The 20,075-nt window shown below is 35.6% G+C and overlaps 1 protein-coding gene across 9 annotated transcripts in view; it reads right to left on the reverse strand.

Moving 5' to 3' along the window:
- The window catches only part of FRYL (FRY like transcription coactivator), a gene marked incomplete at its 3' end in the record, with an annotated part of 166,183 nt that overhangs the window by 7,585 nt on the left and 138,523 nt on the right, over positions 1 to 20,075 (reverse strand). For 8 of the 9 annotated variants that reach the window (XM_080639011.1, XM_080639007.1, XM_080639006.1 and 5 more), the window contains 7 exons: positions 18,297 to 18,500; positions 17,229 to 17,399; positions 12,965 to 13,218; positions 10,399 to 10,606; positions 8,276 to 8,425; positions 5,571 to 5,669; positions 884 to 952 (listed from right to left, as the gene is read on the reverse strand). In XM_080639011.1, coding sequence (XP_080495137.1) covers positions 884 to 952; positions 5,571 to 5,669; positions 8,276 to 8,425; positions 10,399 to 10,606; positions 12,965 to 13,218; positions 17,229 to 17,399; positions 18,297 to 18,500 — 1,155 coding nt within the window. Of the gene's footprint in view, positions 1 to 883; positions 953 to 5,570; positions 5,670 to 8,275; positions 8,426 to 10,398; positions 10,607 to 12,964; positions 13,219 to 16,692; positions 16,823 to 17,228; positions 17,400 to 18,296; positions 18,501 to 20,075 lie in introns of those variants that run through there. The other variant, XR_013958876.1, reaches the window with a different exon arrangement.

Raw genomic sequence — 20,075 nt, forward strand, 5'->3', positions numbered from 1 at the left:
CCGAGTGCATCAATGACTAGAGTTCCATTGAATGAAAGGAATAAAATTCCTCCTTTTTCAGCTTGGATTTGGGATTTTTGTCGAAATTGGGAAAAGGTAAGTTCATCTGCTACCTGCAATTCTACTTTCTTACATCTTTCACTGTTCTTACTACAGGATTCCAGATGGCAGATTCCTTGTACCTACTAATGACAGGTTTTAGATTTCCTTTTTTATCTACAGTGCCAATACTATGCAGCTATTGTTTGGGAAAAAAAATAATCCTACTCTACCTGGGGAAAAGCTATCACTTCCTATAGCAATTAGTAATATTAAGCATGAATGACTGCCATGCAAATACATATAAAATATTGAACTAATATTAATAGGTTACTTCACCTATTGTTGTTAGATGGTCTTTTGACAGAAGTGTTTCGTGAGATTTTTGCCATTCTGCTGCTTTACTCCCTGTTCCTTCCCACCCAAATAATGGCTCCAGAAAGATCATATGTATTTATATAGTACTAATTATATTACATTCAGAAGAGGATTGTTTGGGTTTTTTTGGCTAAACAATTCATAAGCAGAATGCTAATATTTTTTCTTCTAAAACAACTGCAGAAAAGCAGGCTTGCTGGTACACAGATGATATCTAGCGTGCTTATCTACCCAGTGTTATTAAGTCTAGAACCCAAGATGGGTTGCCAACTTTTATTAAAAAGAGCTTTTTTTATTAGACCAGTACTTCATATGAGTCTGAGTATCCAAAAGATAGGATGATAACTGAAATGAAAAGCTTTTAATATTTTAAATCTCTCTGAAAATATTGAAACTTCTGTGCAACAGATATAAAGATGGTATTTAGTTTCATATCCAGAGACTCAACAAATGACATAACACCTACCTGGGCATCTGTGTTGGTGCCATAAATACCATCATCAGTACCAAATGTTCTTTTGCAGTCTTCTAGCCACTGGAAAATAAATATAAATATGATCAAACATCTTCTGAAACAGAGTAAACAGAAGACTGGGAAAACTGTGTGAGGCACTTCATCACGTTTGCAAATTCTCAGACTACTTATGAAACTGTGATATGAAATTAATTGTTTACTGAAGTTGTTTCCACTAATGATGTCCACTCTCATATGTCACTTTGTAGTTTTTATTGTGTCCCTTCCGATGTACATTTCCTGTAACCTTCATTACCCCAGACAGGGACAGTAAACATTAGTATAAATACTAACGTGTGATTGAATTTGGGTACTGTTTCAGTGAGACACGCAGAGGGTGGAAGCAAAGAAATCCCTTTCATTAAATAGGATCATATTTTCTCTTTACTTGCTGCACAAGGTTTACAGCAACATGATTAAATGTATGTTAAAATATAGCACTAATTCAAATTAGAGAGGAACAGTAAGCCTGTTATATTTCTTGGGACTACATCAGAAACTAAAGGAAACAGAGCTCTCCTGTGTAACTAGATGCAAGTGTGGGTTTACTGGATAGAAAGAAAGAAGAATATTTCAATGGAAGTTTAGCACCACCTCCAGTTCATACAAGACAGGAAGATGAAGTATGCAGATTCCACTCTCTTTCATGAATAGAGGGCTGTATTTAACCCCTGTTCCTACAGCAGACAAGTTTATTGATTTCAGTGAACTCTCTCTTCTTTTAGCTTTGACCGACCATGCAAATTAAAAAGTGTTAATATAAAGCATTTGCCGAATCAAACATGCTCTTATTGGACAATAAGAACTGATGATCTCATGGACACAGTGCCCAGCACATTTTTCTGTACTGTAGAAACAACTGCAAGCATGAGGTAATGTGGGTATTACTGAAACGGGAATGCGTCATGTTGAGATAAAGTGCAGATTATCTTTTGAAATGAAGAACAGGCTCTATACATCCAAGAAAGAATAATTCAGCATACTGTATTCTTGATATCTGGAGTCTCACAGGAAATCTTGGTGACCTTTTTCTAACCTTTGTCTGATGCAAGAAAAAGAAATATGTGCTTTCCCATCTGCTCAATTTAATAAAGGTTACTTAGTGAATTAACTAGGCCTGTGTGCTTATCAAGAGGAGAAATGGAATTCTCTAAACACCACAGTGTCAGTTTCAATTAGTGACATGGATACCAATGTACACAGCAAATCTCATTTTTCTTTTTATCTGACAGCATCCATCGGTAACAGAACAATAGGTTTGCACTGGAACAAACAGCATGAGCAACTGGGAAGCTACTATTTTCATATACTACCCTTTTAAGATCTTTTTCAAATCTTGAAACCAGTCTGAATAAAGGATGTGCCTAGAATGTTACAACATACCTATAACCTTATATTTCCTATTACATTTACCTGGTTCAGTATCTTTCTCCCTAATATACACATGAAATCAAAGCAGTTTCTTTGCAAGGAAACAGAACAGTAGCTCCAAAAGGGTGACAAAATTAATTTGCTAAAAATCTTTACCTAATATATGTTTAGCATAGATATTCTCTTTGGGAAAAGCAGTAGATTGTGTGACAAAATAATCTTTATATGTTTGCTCTACATCAGTTTATGTTTTCCCTGTATATCTCCTACAAAGATAGAGGGTGAAGAACATTCCTGAAAGCATAATGTAGGGAAGGCTCTGTATTGTCTTGGTCATATAGCACAGCTTGGTTTGTCAGAATAACCCCAAAGCAGACATCCCAAACCACCAGGTACCTTTTTCAACTCAGTACAAAGGTAAAAGTGTCAAGCAACTGCAGCCCAAGCCTCTTACTTTTTAAATTTGATTCATGTCAATGCCAGTACAACACATAGCACTGACAGTGACAAACATAATCTGTTAGGGTGAGCTTTAAACAATTTTTCATTAAAGAAGTTAACAGACAGAATTTTCCTGTGGTTAATTCTAGAGGATGCCACATTAACGTGCATATATGTTAATTTATATTTATTTTATTATACAATAGACCAATCAGCTTAGTTTGATCATTTTTCTAGTTGTTTCTAAAAATAAAGCAAGGATCTGCAATAAGCTCATTATGTGTTTTGCATTAGTACTTTCAGAATGAATAGGATACACAGTACAATTGTCTGCAGTAACAGAAATTCACATTTGACTGAAGAAGACTCAATCATTCCCTCTACTCTGTTTAATAAAGCACAGTAAGAAAACCAGTAAAACCTATCTGAGAGGTAGCTTTGGAAGACTCTTAGTCTACATATACTATATACTATATCATACACACCCAAAAAAAAACAAGGACCAAAAACTCAAAAGTTTTAGAAAAATTATCCGAGATAATTAACCACTACTTGTAAACTAACATGCTAAATACATAAATAATGTGCTAAATGAGCTTAGTGACATGCTATCAAGAGTCCAAAATGACTGGTTGAAGCTATACATTTTTTCCTCCTCAGTGCTGCTTCTTCCTATTTATAAATTAAATAAAAGTAAAACCCTGGCAAAATGCTTTCAGTTAATTCAGAGCAATTCCTTTCATCCTGTGAACTTTTGTCCTGCTCCAGTCACTCACAGCTCCTGTGACTGAAGACGGGCTGACCACAGGCAAGTTACTGGACACCCTTTTGACAGCTGCACTACAGAACAACAGTCTTCCAGTAGGATATAATGACAGAGGCCAAACCGATACCCATATTCATTTGTCAAGAAAAGAAAATAAAAACAAACTCTTAATATCCAGCATGGATTTATGTCAATATGATACATGACAGTGCAAAATTAGTTAAAAAAAACATTAAGTGAATCCATGACCATATGAAAGGGATGCAATTTTAACTCTTCATATTTTGACAAACCAAGCAAACAATACCATTTCTCATTGCTATGACAAACTGTAGGCTAAATGAGAAGTTTATATAAGGAGAATTCCTCAATGTTTGGATAGTCACCATTCTGAATACACACACGAGTTCCTCTCTACCCTGCCTCAAATCTTCCCGTCTGACCCTGGGGCAAATCAGTTAGCTTCTCTGTGCTTCATTGTTGCTCTCTAAAATGAGGAATACAATACGTTTTCTCATAGGCATGATGACAGCATTATGCATTGGAGCTTGTCAGACATTAAATATTACATTGAGTAAGGTAATCTTAGTCATTAGATGAGCACTTTGTTTCTGATTAAGCCTAAATGGCAAAATGTAGCTCATTGTATTGGACCAAATAAATTGTTATTACCACAGAGCAGGGCAAAAACCACAGCAACTCTTTAGCAGAAACACTGGCTTGGATCCTAGAAACAGTATCTCTACATTAACAGTGATATGTGCCATACTTTAGCACTGGTTTTGAGGAAACTGCATTTCTGTTGAGATCCTTTCCACAAAAAAAGTGGGTGTCTATTTGTCTGTTCTATTCAACAGATGAATTCACAACAACCTTTGCACGGCAGAGGCCACCATTTCCTAATAAAATCAGCATAATCAAGAAACATGGAGGCACTCGTGCTGCAAAATACAGCTCTGCCAAGACATCATGGCTGAATGCTGGTTCTGTTTCACATCACTCAAATTTGCCTACACAGCCGCTGTCATGGCCTCACAGGCTGCTGAGAGCAGTAAGAAGTTCCTTCAAATGCCAAGTTCGATTTTCCTAGGAATCACTGTCTCTCTACAACAAAAGCCCCATATATCCTTTCCCTGTACCTGCAAAACTGATTGTAGAAGCATGTTTTCTTTTGGCTCTTGAAATAGAGATTTTGCCTGTTTCAGTTTTCTGAAGGTAGTAGCTTCCTTTCTGAACTTCACATAAAAGTTCACAAATACACAGACCCTCGCTACGGAAGTTTTCCACTTTTAACTCCGTGCTTCTTTGCAAAAAGATACAACCACTAACACATATTTTCAAAACCAAACTGTATTATTCTAAATAACTGACAAATGTCAGCCTCAATGTGATCCAGTTCCACGATGAGAGCTAAATGTCTGTGTCTACGTATGACACAGCTGTTTAGGACCCTCTTACAGTCAGTGGAGATCCAGTCAGCAGAAAGAAGTCTGAAGTCTATTCAGCTGAGCAATAAGCATCTTTATTAGAATAAAATACATTGCTTTCTTGATTTCTCTTATTGTATTGACTTGATCCTTGAATACTATGGGTGTTAAGGCACTTAATTCACATATAGGTAGTTACCTGTAAATGTCTTAATCTGGAGGTGAATCCCACCCTACTAATTTAAAAAAGTAAGCCAGAATATTTGTAAAGATTTTTTTTTCCATGATTTACTGATATTCCTGTTAAAAATATTTGACTATTTTTAAATGAGGAATGCACTTTCCCCAATGCTGGTGTATTTGTGCAATGTTAGATATTCAAAGTCAATTTAAGAAGTAAGTGCAACAAAAACGAATCACACATAGGAAAGTGTATGGTTCAGATTATACCTCAGGTTCAGATTATACACATAGAAGAAAACAGAAATATAATCATAGTAGGAAACAGGATTTTATTTCAGAACTTTTTTCCTAGTCTCCTTATAAGATAGCACGGCTGAGAGATAAAGACCTGCAACCTTTTCTGTATGAGTCGGTTCTAATATTTTTTTGTTTTGATATATAAAAAACTCACCTGTTCTGCTGCTTCTCTTTTGACATTGTAAGTATCCAAGTGTTCTTGGAGCTCTAGAACGCTGAACTTCAATGTTTCTAGCAGGCCACAAGACAATAGCTGGAAGATAAAAGCAATCACCTCTGTAGTCATGTAATATCTGACTATAATCCATATAGTTTAGTATTATATAATATGAAATTTCAAGTCCACATTTGGAAAAACAATCTAATTAGAATTAGTGGGTACATATCACTTGTGACACCTTTGAATTAGCAAACTAACACAGGTAGATGCATCAATTAAATCAGTGAACAACAGTTTTGATTCCAGAATAAGGGCAGTACATAGTTAATACCTGAACAAGAGATTTCAAAGTGATTTTTAGATCTTTCAAAAAGAAGAATAATAGTTGATATACACATAGCAAGTATAAATTGAATAGCCTGCAGCAGGAAAAAAGGTCCTCCTGAATTGCTCCTGTAGCAGTTGAAGGAGTGTCCAGTGAGGGTTGCTTCCTCTTCTCAGGACACAAACTACACCACCAGCAAAGGCTTCAGTCTCTAGAAACTTGGATATGTGAAGAATTTTCTACCATTAATGGCTTTGCCTTTTTCAACCTAAGTTTCAAAATCTCTTTTTCCCCTCAGGGGCTGCTACCTCAGCTTTGCTCCATACTTTCTTGCTGTAGTTTTATTTCCACTTAGTTTTTTTCTCATTAATCTTTTCCCTGTCACTTCCTGTAATAATCATGAATCTAAATTGATGCTTCCTCCCTCACACTGGTCACCCTTTGCACACATGAAGAGCTCCATACTTTTCTCAATCCCTGCTACCTCTTGGGCAGCTTGAAATTGCAAGTAGAAGACACTGATCACAAAACTGTGTCACAGTAGAGAGTCACAGTATCCCACATTACTCAGGGGAAATGATACCTGTATGTTTTTCCAACTGCATTAAGATTATTATTATACCACCATATTAAGACACTGTATTCCCAACCTCTATGTCTACATCAACAAAGAAGCAAGTTATGGTTCTGTGGCACACTGCCACTCTGCATTCAACATGTGCAATAACACCAAAGTGCAAAGAAGTCAGTGGGCATCTTGTATCAGCAGTAGGCCATGAGCTGCATTCAAATCGCTTGCAAAAACCCTGCTTTGATGTAAATGGGCATCTTTCTGCTAAAAACTATTTTCTGAATGAATCAAAGGCCAAATCTGCCTCAAACACCAAACTTGTACACGTGAGTGACATCATGAAACCAAAGATTTGCACGTGAGTATTATTTTGGATCAGCCATTCTTTCTTAGTGAGAAGTAACCTGATAAACAAGTAGGTTCATCTCAGTTAAATTATTTGGAAAGATTTATCTACACAGGATTTGCCAACGTAACAACACTAATGTGTGTGCAAAAGTCTGTATACTTGAGTGCATATATATTACATTTATTAATGCTTTTTCATATTTGAATTTATGTATCTATTTATCTTTTAAAACATGCAGGCTGCTCTAGCTAGTCGCTAGTATAACTCTTATTGTGGCTTCTCAGCCCAAACAAGTTCCTTCTTTTGGTTAATTCCTACTGCTTTTAAAGTGGCATAAGTTAAACAAAAAAACTTTACACATGGTTCCCTTGAAATGCACTATCCACATCATGCTTTTTTTAGTCCCCATAGTCTAAAGTGAGGGTGGAAGAGCTGAGTTGCCCCTAAGCACCAAGGGAAGAAGAACAGGTCAGGAGAAGAGTCTCACACTGGGTCAGGTACAAAGATCCATCTATCTCAGTCCCTCCATTTGACAATGTCTAATAGCAGTTGCTTAAGGTAGGTAAAAGCGGGCCAAGCATGTGGTCACCCACTTGCTCCAGAATGCTTTCTTAGCCTCTGTCAATCTGTTGTTCTGCATATTCAAAAATCTACCCAGGACTATTTCTTTCACTAATCTTTCTAGTTGTCTTCTGAAAACATAGACACTGTAAAAAAGGCCAGTGATACGTATATTAGCTCAATAATGTTTTCTGTTTTGCTGTCTCTTTTCCTCATTATTCTAGCACAGCTTTTTTTGACTGCTGCTGAACACTGAGCTGACTTCTAACATTAATATTGATTATAACCCAGGATTTCAACTTGCAAACCAACAAACCATTCAAAGCCTTCACTGTGTATTTGTAGCTAGAATGTTTTTCACGCGCATCCTTAAATTTATACATTAATAATACAATTATTAAAAAGGCAAAATTGCTGCTAGATAAGTGGTCTTTCTTCACTTTGCAAAGAATATAGAATAAGTATGAACAAGCAGAGAAGGTAAAGAATAGCAAGGGAATTCAAATGGTATCTAGTATCAGCAAATTCCCTCACTGTTCACTGTTACAGCTAAAGGTTATTTTTGGAGAAAATGCACTTTTTGCTTGTGTTTTCAAATGTTTATGACAGATAACGGCCACCTAATGTTTTAATTCCTTTCTGATTGCAATTAGAAAAAGGACATTTTCTTTTTTTTTTTTTTTTTACATCCCAAAATCATTCAAATGTTTCAATCAGTGACATTAGAGAGCAACCTTTTAAAAGGCAAAAATATAATTAACACATTTTATTCAAACCTTTGAAAACTTTCCCAAGCCTTGCTATTTTCCAAATGTTAAACCATCATTTTGTATGCTACATAAGAATGTTTAAGCAGACAGAGATTTCAATGTGTACGTTTATGAGATCTTTACCGTTTCCGCATCCACAAAGACTGTTGGACATTCTGAACACATCATCATCACTTCCAGAGAACTTTTAAACTTTGTTCCAATGCGCTGTAGACTTTCACCAAGAAAGCTGACTGAGTCATTTGTTATAGACACAAACTTTCTTTGAATAGTCTAGAAATCAGATCAGAAAAACATTTATTTTACACTGGAATTTATTCCTCAGGCTTTTTAGATGGAGGATTTCAGGGCAAAATTCCATCATGACAGCATATATTTTTGTCATTAAATTACAAACTAATACATAATTTGCTCTGAATATCTATGTAAAACTAGCTCCAGAAAATGCAATCAGTCAATAAAACCAGCTTGTATCCATGAAGACAGTAACTGCTTTCTCATCTAAGCCTTTAGCATCAGTATAGCAGGATGACTATTTGACTATATGCAGTATAGACAGTAGTTCAATTCATTTTCAAGTGTTCATGTTGCAGAAAATTATCCACAGTTCTACAAGACCTGTGTAGCACAATCTGTGTCCAAAACTGCCACCTGCAGGATTTTTACCTTCTTCAAAAATCAGTCCTATGTCTAACATGTTCGATTGTGTAGACTGTCAGCTTGGCCTAATACAACACTGTGCTTTGCAATACATAATTTCATAAATCCTAGAAAGGTTACATGTAGAATAAAACTATACAAAGATGGATATTTACAGCTGTGAAGTTAAACATGGTGTAGGACCCCGAAGGCAAAATGGAAAGGCTCAGTCAAACAAGACCTCAAGGGTCTCATTTCATCAATTTAACCCTCCACTGTACTCAGTAACAACTCCTCAGGAATGCTTCTTTGCCCAGGTTTGAGCCCTCTATTATTACTGCCACTTTTCCCAAAGTATCCACCTTTCCAGCTACTGAGGGCTAGCTTATCAAGCCATAGGAAAGTTTTACCTTTCTTTCTATAGCTCTCTCTTTAATGAACCCAAGAGAATATGAACTGCTGGCTTTACCACTTCCAGGAAATACCACTTTTTCAGGAAATGCAGTTGCATGAAATGACTGCAGCTAAGCTTTGGCGTAATACAGAGGAACTAAATCCATGATGTCTCAGATGAAACAAAAAGGCAAAAATCTAGAACCAGTAAACAGGAATTTTACATTCCTGTGGCAAAATACTTATGCAACTAAAAATGGAAAATGGTTACCAATACACAAAGAAGTTATTCCATGGATAAGGCAGAATATAAATTCTTCACATGTAAGTGATCTCATGGCGCTGACCCTAAACCTGCCCATACATATGGATAAAATGTGTGCTATCGTGGTAAAACGAAGTGAAGCTTTCAAGGAGTAATTTATTACAACCTACCCAACAGCAGCTGAAATTAATATTGGAGATGTAAGAAAGTGTTGGAGTCATAAGGTTGTGGTTTGTAGTAATGAATCTGCTCTAGCTCACTTGGCATGTTGCCCATAAATAAAAGTATTACTGCAAATAATATTATTGCAAAGAATAATATACATCCAAGTGGTACCAAGGGCACCATAGGTAAATAGCTATCCCATACATACAGGGAGGATAATTAATAAAAATTAAGCCATTGGCATTTTGTGTTGGATACCAGATCTATGAGGTAAATATAGGCAAAGAGAGGCATCTGCAGCTTTGGTGGATCTCCTGGTGTTTCAATTACTTCTCTGCAGTAGAAAACCCTCTCTCACTAGATAGACGATAAATTCGTTAATGTTTGTCATGCTGTGATCCCATAATAATGAATCCCACAGAAAACCCAGGAGGAAGACTGATTAAGTCTGTAATCAGAACAGAACCTGGGTGGCTTTCAGAAAATAAAGGGACAGAACCTGAACTAAGAGCTTACAAGAAACACTGAACTGGGTTTTTTTTGAGTTGCCTTTTTTATTCCTAAGTAGAATCACTCCTAGACAATGAATAACATAGCAGATATCCCACAGAAAAATAGTGCATGACCATTAAACAGTCTTTTAGCAACACAGGTTTTTTTGTCTGCTTTTCATTTGTTTTCTATCATAATCTTGCAGCTTTTGCAGTTACAGCAGGGAAGAATAGTTTTAAAAGCAGAAGGAAGAGATTTCAGACAAACAACCATGCACTGGCAACTCACTGACCTGAAACAATCTTGAGAAGACGTGAAATGTATAGACAGCACAAGATCCATCTGTATCTGACAGCATTTGATTGACATGGCAGCGCCAGGCTTGCTCTTCATCATCATATGCCACTGGTTGGAAAGCTGCCAATATGGCAGAAAGAAATGGTGAAGGAGGTGGGGAAGTTTGTACTTCTGGGAAACCATCCTGTTCTTCTTCATCTTGGCTATGAATAACAAACAACAGAAATTTACTCAGTACATTTTTTAATGGAAAACACCTTCATTTTGGTAAGAAGGAAAAAATAAGAACTTCGAATTCAGAATAGTGTTTTTTAAAATAAATAATCCATCAACTAAGGTAACAATGAACCAAGAAAAGAGTGAAAAATAAAAAACAGTATTGCTACTGCAATATAAAAAAAATGTTTATACTCTCAAATTACCTCCAAGGTTCATTAAAGCATGTTATTTCTATTAGTATCTTCAAAGGGATACCTACATATACATATATACACACACACCTCCATTCAGAAACTGGTATTTTTTTCTTGCCCCCAATACTGAATTAACATTCAGTTCTACAAGTCTAAACATACAGTCCACCAATATCCATAACAAATTTTAGCTTTCCTTAAGAGAAACACACGATCTCATATAGCAATGTAATACTACTTTGTAACTCTTAAGTAACATCATAAGGAAATGGAGATAGATTGGAAGACTTTCATTTTTATAGGCAATCAATTTAACAGACCTTTGTTCAAAGAGCATTCTGCGGTCATACTTTCCATTAGGCACCAAACATCCAATAAAAATATCAAACTATAAATTAATCAATGCTACTACTTACAGTCATTAATTTAATTGTTAAAATTATCTGTATCACAAGGAATGATATATTTTGACACTTCTTGTATAATTATACTTACACAGCAAAATAGTGTGAGAGAATTCCAAGTACAGATAATTTATTAAAATAATTTTTTAAACACATACTCATTCAACAACCTCATTCACAGAGGCACCAAGTATGCCTTAAACAAGACTTAAACATATCTTAAACAAGAAGTGTGGGTGCTGTTTTTAGGCACATTCATTTTAATAGCACAAAGCGCAACAGCTAAGATGCAATCCTTTAAATACTACATTTAAGCAAAGCTTCAAAAAGATTTTCAGGTATTTTCTCACTAGTGTATCAACCCTGTAAGTAATCACTTCTGTTGCTCTTCAATATAGAGCTATGGGTTTTTTCATTTGTTCACTTAGTGTAAATAAACTAAAACCCCATGCCTGGCAGTGTTCAAGGCCAGGCTGGATGGAGCTTTGAGCAACCTGGTCTAGTGGAAAGTGTCCCTGCCCATGGCAGGGGGGTTAGAACTGGATGATCTTTAAGGTTCCTTCTAACGCTAACCATTCTATGAGTCTACGATTCAGTTACACATTAGGAAATAAACTGCTACCAGTCTTTAATTCTTGCAAGGCATATTGCAATAGGTCGTGTATGGAACTGCAGATTCAATTTCTCTGTTCCAGTAGAACCTTTTCAAATGCCTTGGTCTTTTACAGCTTCTGTTGTGCTCTGTTCTGTAAAAGACTCCTTAAACAATCTCTCTGACAGAATATACTCTATGTTCTTATAGACATGAGGTGTATATATTATTTAGTCTAAACTTCTGAAAAAGTTTTAAGTATGAAGAAGCCTATGAACAATTTGGAATTCATTTGGTTTAGTTTTTTTGTTTGTTGGTTTGGGGTTTTGTTGGTCTGTGTTTTTATTTGTTTGCAGTTTTTTATTTGTCTTCCCTCCTTCTTAGACCATTACCTTCAAGAAACTTAGGGTTTCATTTTTAGTATGACTCAACCAGCTAGGATTAACTCTAACATTTCCTCTTGATGGTTATTTTTGCTGTCCATATTAAAAATGGGAAAATGTTATTTTACTTTGAAATGTCTTAGAAACATACAAGAGACTGATTAACCTTAACACTGAAAATAAACCTTGGGCAAATTCAAAGACAAACTGGTCTGACTCCTGCAGAAGCTTTGATTAAAACAAAACAAAACCCTACAAAACCCCTTCAAAACAAACAAACAAACAAACAAACAAAAACAAACCCCAAACCCAACCCAAACCTATCCAACCCCCAACCAAACCCTTTTTTTCCCCCATCTTTGGGTGCCAAAATAGGTTCTGCCGTAATTCAGAGCACTTCAAGGACTGTTATACTGCTTGCAGCTGGTGGCTGCCAACAAAAGGCTTCAGAACATCCTCTGACCTCTTTTCTTATTTCTATGCTACTGATGGTGATGAAATGTGCTATATGTTTGTTTTACTCAAGAATTCTCATCTTTTCCTGCATGGCTCTTTTCCCTGTACCAGAAACAACTACTGAGAAAAGCACTGAATTTATTTACTATGACAGGCAAAATCAATCAACCATTACTTCTGATATGCAAAATATAATTTTAGATGCTTGCATTATGGGATTCACGGAAAACCCCAGACCATAGGAAAGCCTGATTTGTTTGATTCGTACAGTGGTAACATGTAATTTGTTACTTAGAACCAATATTAATCTTACCTAGACAAACCAGAGAAGTCAGCTTCTTCTTCTTCACATCTCTCATCTAGCTCTTTCAAAGCAAGAGTAACATCCTCTTCACAGACAGACTCAGAATAGCTCTCAGGAGCTGTTGCCTCTACCAGTTCTGTGGTCTCTTCCAACTCAAGAGATTCATGACAGACCAGACAGTCTTGTTGTTCTTGTAGTAGATACGACCCAGTATCTTCACTAGCAGTGCTAACCTGTTCATCCCTTACTGCTGAACTGCATTCCTGTGAATCAAACATACTTTTATTGTCAAGGCTTATCTACTCTTACCAATTTTTATGATGGCAAAGTAACAGTTATAAAAATAGTTTACAGCTATCCATTCATACTTTAATCACTCAACTCTTTGGCTTGTTCACACAGTTTTACTGGAGTCAAGACAGGCAGTCTATTCGTAATATTTATAACTTCTACTTAACACTAATATCCCAGAGTATGACTTCTTATTTATAGCAAATATGATTTCTCAAATACACTCAAATCTGTTAAGAGAACACTCCCAGAAAAGTACCTGCAAATAGCCTCAAACATATTTAGATCACAACTAAGATCACAACTAGACACAGTTAACTAAGACTTCCATATTTTACTTTTCTAGGTAAGGATCAAACTGTCTGCCTTATGCTTGCCTTTGGGGTCTGGAACCAGTAGAGAAAATGTCTTTTCCTTTCCTCTCTCATTTTAACAATGTTCTAAAGCATAACTGAGCAACAGTGTAACAGACAAACAATGGAAAAGGGACATTCCACTATTTTTATTATTTTGCAATCACTGTTAATATGGGGAGCTTTAAGGGTTTAACCCTGAATCTCTAAATGTAGGCCTTCCGTCACTGACAGTTACAAAGAGACAATGATTAAACTAAGGTAGGTAACACCAGAATGACCCTTTCTCCCTTCCCTCTTCCTCCCTTAGCATTATTATACTCATTAACATTGCTATATTGAACAGAGGAATTTAGATTTAGATAATTTATGATGAACTCATTTGAAACCTTTTACTGGATTTTTCTGTGGAATAAGAATAATACTTTTGTGTACTCGCTATTTCCTAAAGGCACAAATTACCACACATTTTCATTCTTAAGTGTGCTTGTCTTCTTCTACTGGCATATCCAAGGCTGGTCAACAAACCTTTGAACAGCCTCTAAGCATACACATCACTTCATGGCTTTCATCAATCTAAAGAGATTCTCTGACAGATAAATAACTGTACACATATTGGAAAAGATAATTCAGCTTTAAACAGAACTATATAATTTTCTTTCACAGTGATCTGAACCTTATCTCACTTTGACTCAATGTGACACTGCTGTCATTTGACACAGCTAGTGGGCTCACTTGTAATGTCTGGAAGTTACATCTGGAATTTTATTGCACAGAACAGCATTTTTGTCACACTGAGCAGCTAAGGCACACAGGAATGCAAGATCCTTTTACAATACCACAGCAAAATAATATCGATTGAAGCAGTGGTCCATTTCTATTATAGATGTTAAGACATGACACATAGTTATACTGATCATGGCTGATAGATGTACATACGAGAGATACACTTCTAGAAAATAGTTAAGTGCTAATTACTAACTAGTAAATTTACAGTTAAATTAGTCTTCATAGTGTCATGACTCTTGATTTCTGAAATCTGATGTGTAACTTTGGGCATATCTTTACTACCAACATGAATGTTCTTTAATTATCTTAAAAATGTCATTTATATTACATAGTTGACAACTCCACAGAATCCAAGGAAAATTACTTCTAGTAAATTACTCCCTCATAAATCCACAGTGCAAATTAGTAAATTAGAGAATCATTTTAGTCATAAAGATTCATACACTTAAGCTTGTAAAACCTTGTGCACAAAATTGAAAATATTCTTGTAAATTAGTTTGTACAATTCTAACTGGAATGTGAAATGTCCTTTTTGTAAAGATACCTGCTATTGCTCAGAATCAGCCAAACACAAATAAGTAAACTATTTACTTTTTATATCTCCAGTTTTCCTACAAGAGAAGCAAGGAACTCAACTTGATTCTATGACTGCATCTAACTAACACACATACCCTGTTTTTAAGTAATTGTTTTTTTAAATTTTAGCTTGGATAAATTTTGATATTTATTTATATTAAAAACATTTTGATAACTGACACTTGGCATGCAATGAAATGCCTGTGTTGAAAGAGTTTATGTATATAAGCACATATAAAAACCAACTGCACTATGTTGTGACTTGTGCAGTATAAAAATTCAGAAAAAAAATCAGGTTTACTGTCTCAAAAATTTTCTGAAGTGAGTTGACAGTTGATATTCTCAAGCTCATTCTATTAAGAGGCATAAAGCCCTTTTAGGAACAAAATCCAACTAGATAGCTAACTCTTGTAGATGTAACTTTTGAGTGCTTGAACTCTGCCTGAAGAAAACATATTTGACTGAATCCCACATTCTAGCATTCACAAAATAAACTTTGAATACATCCCATGTAGTGACTGCATTTATATGGATCTGCAGCCTTATATATATATATATATGTATATATATGGGGGGGTGTATGTGTGTATATATATATATATATATATCTCAATTTTTTTCTGGATGCTATTTAGTCATGAAATTACTTTACAGCCCAGTGTAAATGTTTTCAGTATTTTCAACAACGTTGCTGCTTTTATTGAGTGAATGTTTTCATCTGGGTTATCAGAAGTATAGTGATTTTATGAAGTTAGCTGCAGAAGAACAGTGAATCCAAGTATAAAGGCAGTCTCAGACAGAACTACAAAAACATAGGTTTTGTAAATGAATTACAGCTGAGAATGCACCACAAGCAAACAAGACAAATTATAACATTTAGTTCTATAACATCCTAGCTTATCTATCACTTCTCCCTTTTATCCCAGCTTATTTATCACTTCTGTGTTTTGAAATCTTGACATAAAAAGAATTCTATTGCAACAAAAATACATGTTGTAGACAAGTAGATGAAGTGCTAACAGACATGTTTGCCAATTTAAGCACAGATGCCCTACAAATTTGAGACAATTTATCAACTGCAGTGAAACTAAACACTGCAGAAGAAATCACATAGATAATACTAACGAAAAAATATGCAAGAAGTGGAAAAAAGCTGCTTTATAAATGTCACAATATCACAATTCTAGAAGGTGAGGATTTTATCACAAGAAACCAGTCACCCATACTTTCCCTTTCTTGTTCTCCAAGTAAGTCTTCTGTTCTTACTGTTCATTAAATGTTTAGCTAGGTGAGTGGTTTCCCTGTTAGCACAAGTGACTTTCTAGGTAGCAAACAGGTAGACTAGAGCCTTTGTTTAGAAACCCCAGTCACTTGAACCTGTCAGTTGACTGTATAAACAAAGTTGGGTGAAGACTCATTCTTAAGTGTAAATCACATACACACAGAAATAGCTTAATATTCTGGAAAACTCAATACAAATGTATGTTCTGTTAAAGGTGGGATTAGTATTGTTTATCCAAATAAAAACAAGATTGTCAGTAGCATCAATAATTTTATAGGTAAAATGTCTACCCAAACCAAGCTGCTTCAAATTCAAGAAAAAAAACCATATTGAGGTTTTAGGTACAACTGCTAAATATTGTAGGAAATGCAGCAGATGATTATTTTAAATCCTTTTTTTCCAATTTATTCAAAATATTTTAAAAACCAAGAAACTTGAGTACTCACAGATTTGCAGGCAGCCATTAGCTTGAAATCTGTCTCAGTCCACACAGTGCCTTCCAAAAAAGTGTACCACTAGCATCTGTGGTCCTTTCTAAAGCATTATTTAATGGAACCAACTGCTAACACAGCTGGCCTGAGGTTTTACTCCCATGGAGCACCAATCACATTAACCCACAGAAAGCAGAAAAAAAAGGGGGAAAAAAAAAGTATTTGAAAGAAAATGTTGCTCAAGAAGGATTTCAACCATATGAAGTAAAAGCATCTTGAATATTAGCCTATTTTCATTCTGCACCATGAAATGATCATTATCAGCCCTTCAAGAATATTTTTAACCTGTGGTAAATTCCCTCAGTCCATTCCAAGCAGTCTTCATACTGAGGAAACATTTTGTCAGAACATTCCAACAGGTTAGAAATATTAAAAGCAAATCAACTAATCAGTGTAACAGATGAAAATTCAATCGAAAAGAAAGCCAAAGTTGCTATTAAACACTAGAAGAAGCCCAAATCAGCCATGCACCAGCCCACATTTCTCCCCACCTCAGGCAGCTGGTTGCTAGAGTTATCTAGAGGAGAAGCCTCCAAACTTGGCGTCTCAGTTCTTATTTGAAGCACATCTTCCGTTCCCACACTGCTAGTGGAATCTTGAGACTGAAGTGATAAACCAGCATGATCTGATATTGTTTCATCTATAGCAGAATCGCTGTTCAACTAAGACAGAAAAGAAAGAAATGTGAAATTATTCATAGTTTACGGAACATATAAATTCCAGGGAAAACACACATTAGTTTTAAAATAGGCTGTTTCAGTATGGTTAGCTATTTGAATTTTTTTACATATGACAAGCTTAACACCTTCACACTAAACTGTTAGAAGCATCACATCTACTTCTGTAACATTTAACTTCAAGAAGTTGATGTGTGAAGTTACCCTTAGAATCTAGAAAATTACTTTCTTTCTAGTTCTTAAAGGTCTTTGGCAGCGGTGAAATGCTAGACTGAAAACACTGAGGCACGGAGCTCTTTGCTACGGGCAACATTAGTACAAACTTTGCCTAAGGTCTGAAGAGTAGCATACTATCCCTGCTGGTCCCCATCCAGTCAATCTCTTTCTAATTTCATTTATGTAATGGAGAGAGACTTCAGAGTGGCCAGCGTTCTCCATTTCCCTCAGCTATATGTACACATTACTTCGAAATCCATAATTAAATTAGCAATTTCGGTGGTTAAACACAAGTGAGGTTCCCACAGGATCACTTAATTCTCTTGTTCTTATTCAGTATTCTGGTTTTTTTTTAGGAATCCAGAAAGACACACACTTTATATATAACATACACAATTTTGCACTTACATGAAAACCAATATAGTAAGTGTAAAGACATACACGCACACAAAAATTAACATTGTATTTCAATTATAAACCTGTTATGTACCACTGATGTGGTAAAGGAACCCTTTCTCTTCATTGATGTTGGTAAGCAAAAGTTTAGCCACATCAGCTTAGTTCCTCTTTAATTCACATAGGCTGAAGGTGTGAGCCATACTTACTCATTAAAAGTGCAAGTGAAAGCTCAAGTTCTAAGATCCCTTTCACAGAAAAATAACTTACCATCTGCGAACGAGACAGTATCTGACTTGCAGTCAGGGCTGCTTCCTCTTCTGAAGACTCATCAGTATCTTCCTGGTTGGTCAAGTTCAAGCTGGGTGTGCTACCAGAGTACTGACATTCTTGAAGAGATGGTGTGTCTCCTTTGTCAATACTGTCAAGAGAGCGCCTGCGAACGCCCCAGTTGAAGTTGTCCATGCTTTCACCCTGTAATAAAAAAAGTTTGCACAATATGTATGTACAAATTTCAATGTAATAAAATTAATACACAAACGCAACCAAGACAACACAAGTACTGAATGCATTATGAACAGAGTTTCAATCAGCCCTTTAGTTTTATTTAAATACCTTGTTAAATGACGTTCGTAGATAAAATATATATGGCAAATGAACTAGAAATCTTTTTAGTATCTTCTTGGAAAGTAACCCAATATATAATCTAGAGCTATATCAGTATCAAATTTATATATCTGACTAGAAAGTACAAACACACCACAGACAACAACAGAAGAACAAGCCAGGGCACCAGGCTGCAACTTACCTGCAGCTCCTGGTTAGCAAAAAGGAAAACACATATAATTAGAAAGAACGAGGACAAACACTTAAAGATACTCTAGAACCAGGTAAAAATGTTTTATTACGTAAGATTTGCCAACAGTAAAAGACTGATTCAAGCTCTGAAAAAAAGCTTTGATCAAAAAGCTAATATTTAAAATAATTTCTCTTTCTAATGGGAGATTGATTGAAAAAATAAACAAACTGACGACAAAACACTAAAAACCAGCATGCTTATGATACATTTCTCTAGCGTAACATGTAAAGCAACTGCTTCAACAAACATCAGATGAAATTCATTAACTAACACACATGAATCTAAACTGACCACATCCAACTGACAAAGCACCACCAACATTAATTATATACAGGTTCTAGAAAAACCCATGTCTTCATTAACTGTTTTAACAGCTACTTCGTGTCAGTTTTATGAAATACACCCTGAACACCAAAAGCTAGATCCCTTCTGTTTGCACAGTTTAAAGATGGGCTACTTGGGTTTCAAACATCCAACATATTAAGTCAAATTCATATCTTAAAACCACTATTGTTTTAATTCACAAGTACAAACTATCTCTGATTTTCTCACGCACTTTGTCAACCTTCAACAGTTCATCTACAGATGGAAAACCTGATAAGGTCACTTCACCAGTCTAAAGACAGTTACTAAAATACCACATCTAGCCCCAAATGTGCAAGTATGGGTTCCAAAACTGCTCTGACAAAATATCACTTGTGGTGATTTAAGAGATCATTATGATGTATTAAACATACAAAGCAAACTAAACATTCTGTAGTCGCTTTCTCTCTTAGTGATTTGTTTTGCTCCAAAATAAGGTGAAAAGTCACGGCAATGCAAAAGAATCCCAACTACAACAAAGTACTCCTACTGTGGGCTGAAGCACTTCCTTTTAATCTGAATATTACTCAGATTTTAATGTAAGAGCCCCAGTTCATATTGTTGACACTTAATTCTTAGAAACAAAGAGCATCCTGCATTTCTGCTGCAAAACTATGCAGCTCTTAGACAAAGTGCACAATTTGTATGTAATGCCCTAAATTTTACTATCTGGGCTTTTTCTTTCCTTTTTTTGCAAGTATAGCACTACATACTGCATACAGGCAAGTACTAAGAAAGAAACTCTCTCTTCTTCATCATGATCTGCTAATCTGCTATTAAAATAATACAGAAAGTGACGTTACAGGTTAACTTGATTTGGCAAAATT

This window comes from Psittacula echo (assembly GCF_963264785.1).
Source record: "Psittacula echo genome assembly, chromosome: 1".
NCBI classification, from domain to species: domain Eukaryota; kingdom Metazoa; phylum Chordata; class Aves; order Psittaciformes; family Psittacidae; genus Psittacula; species Psittacula echo.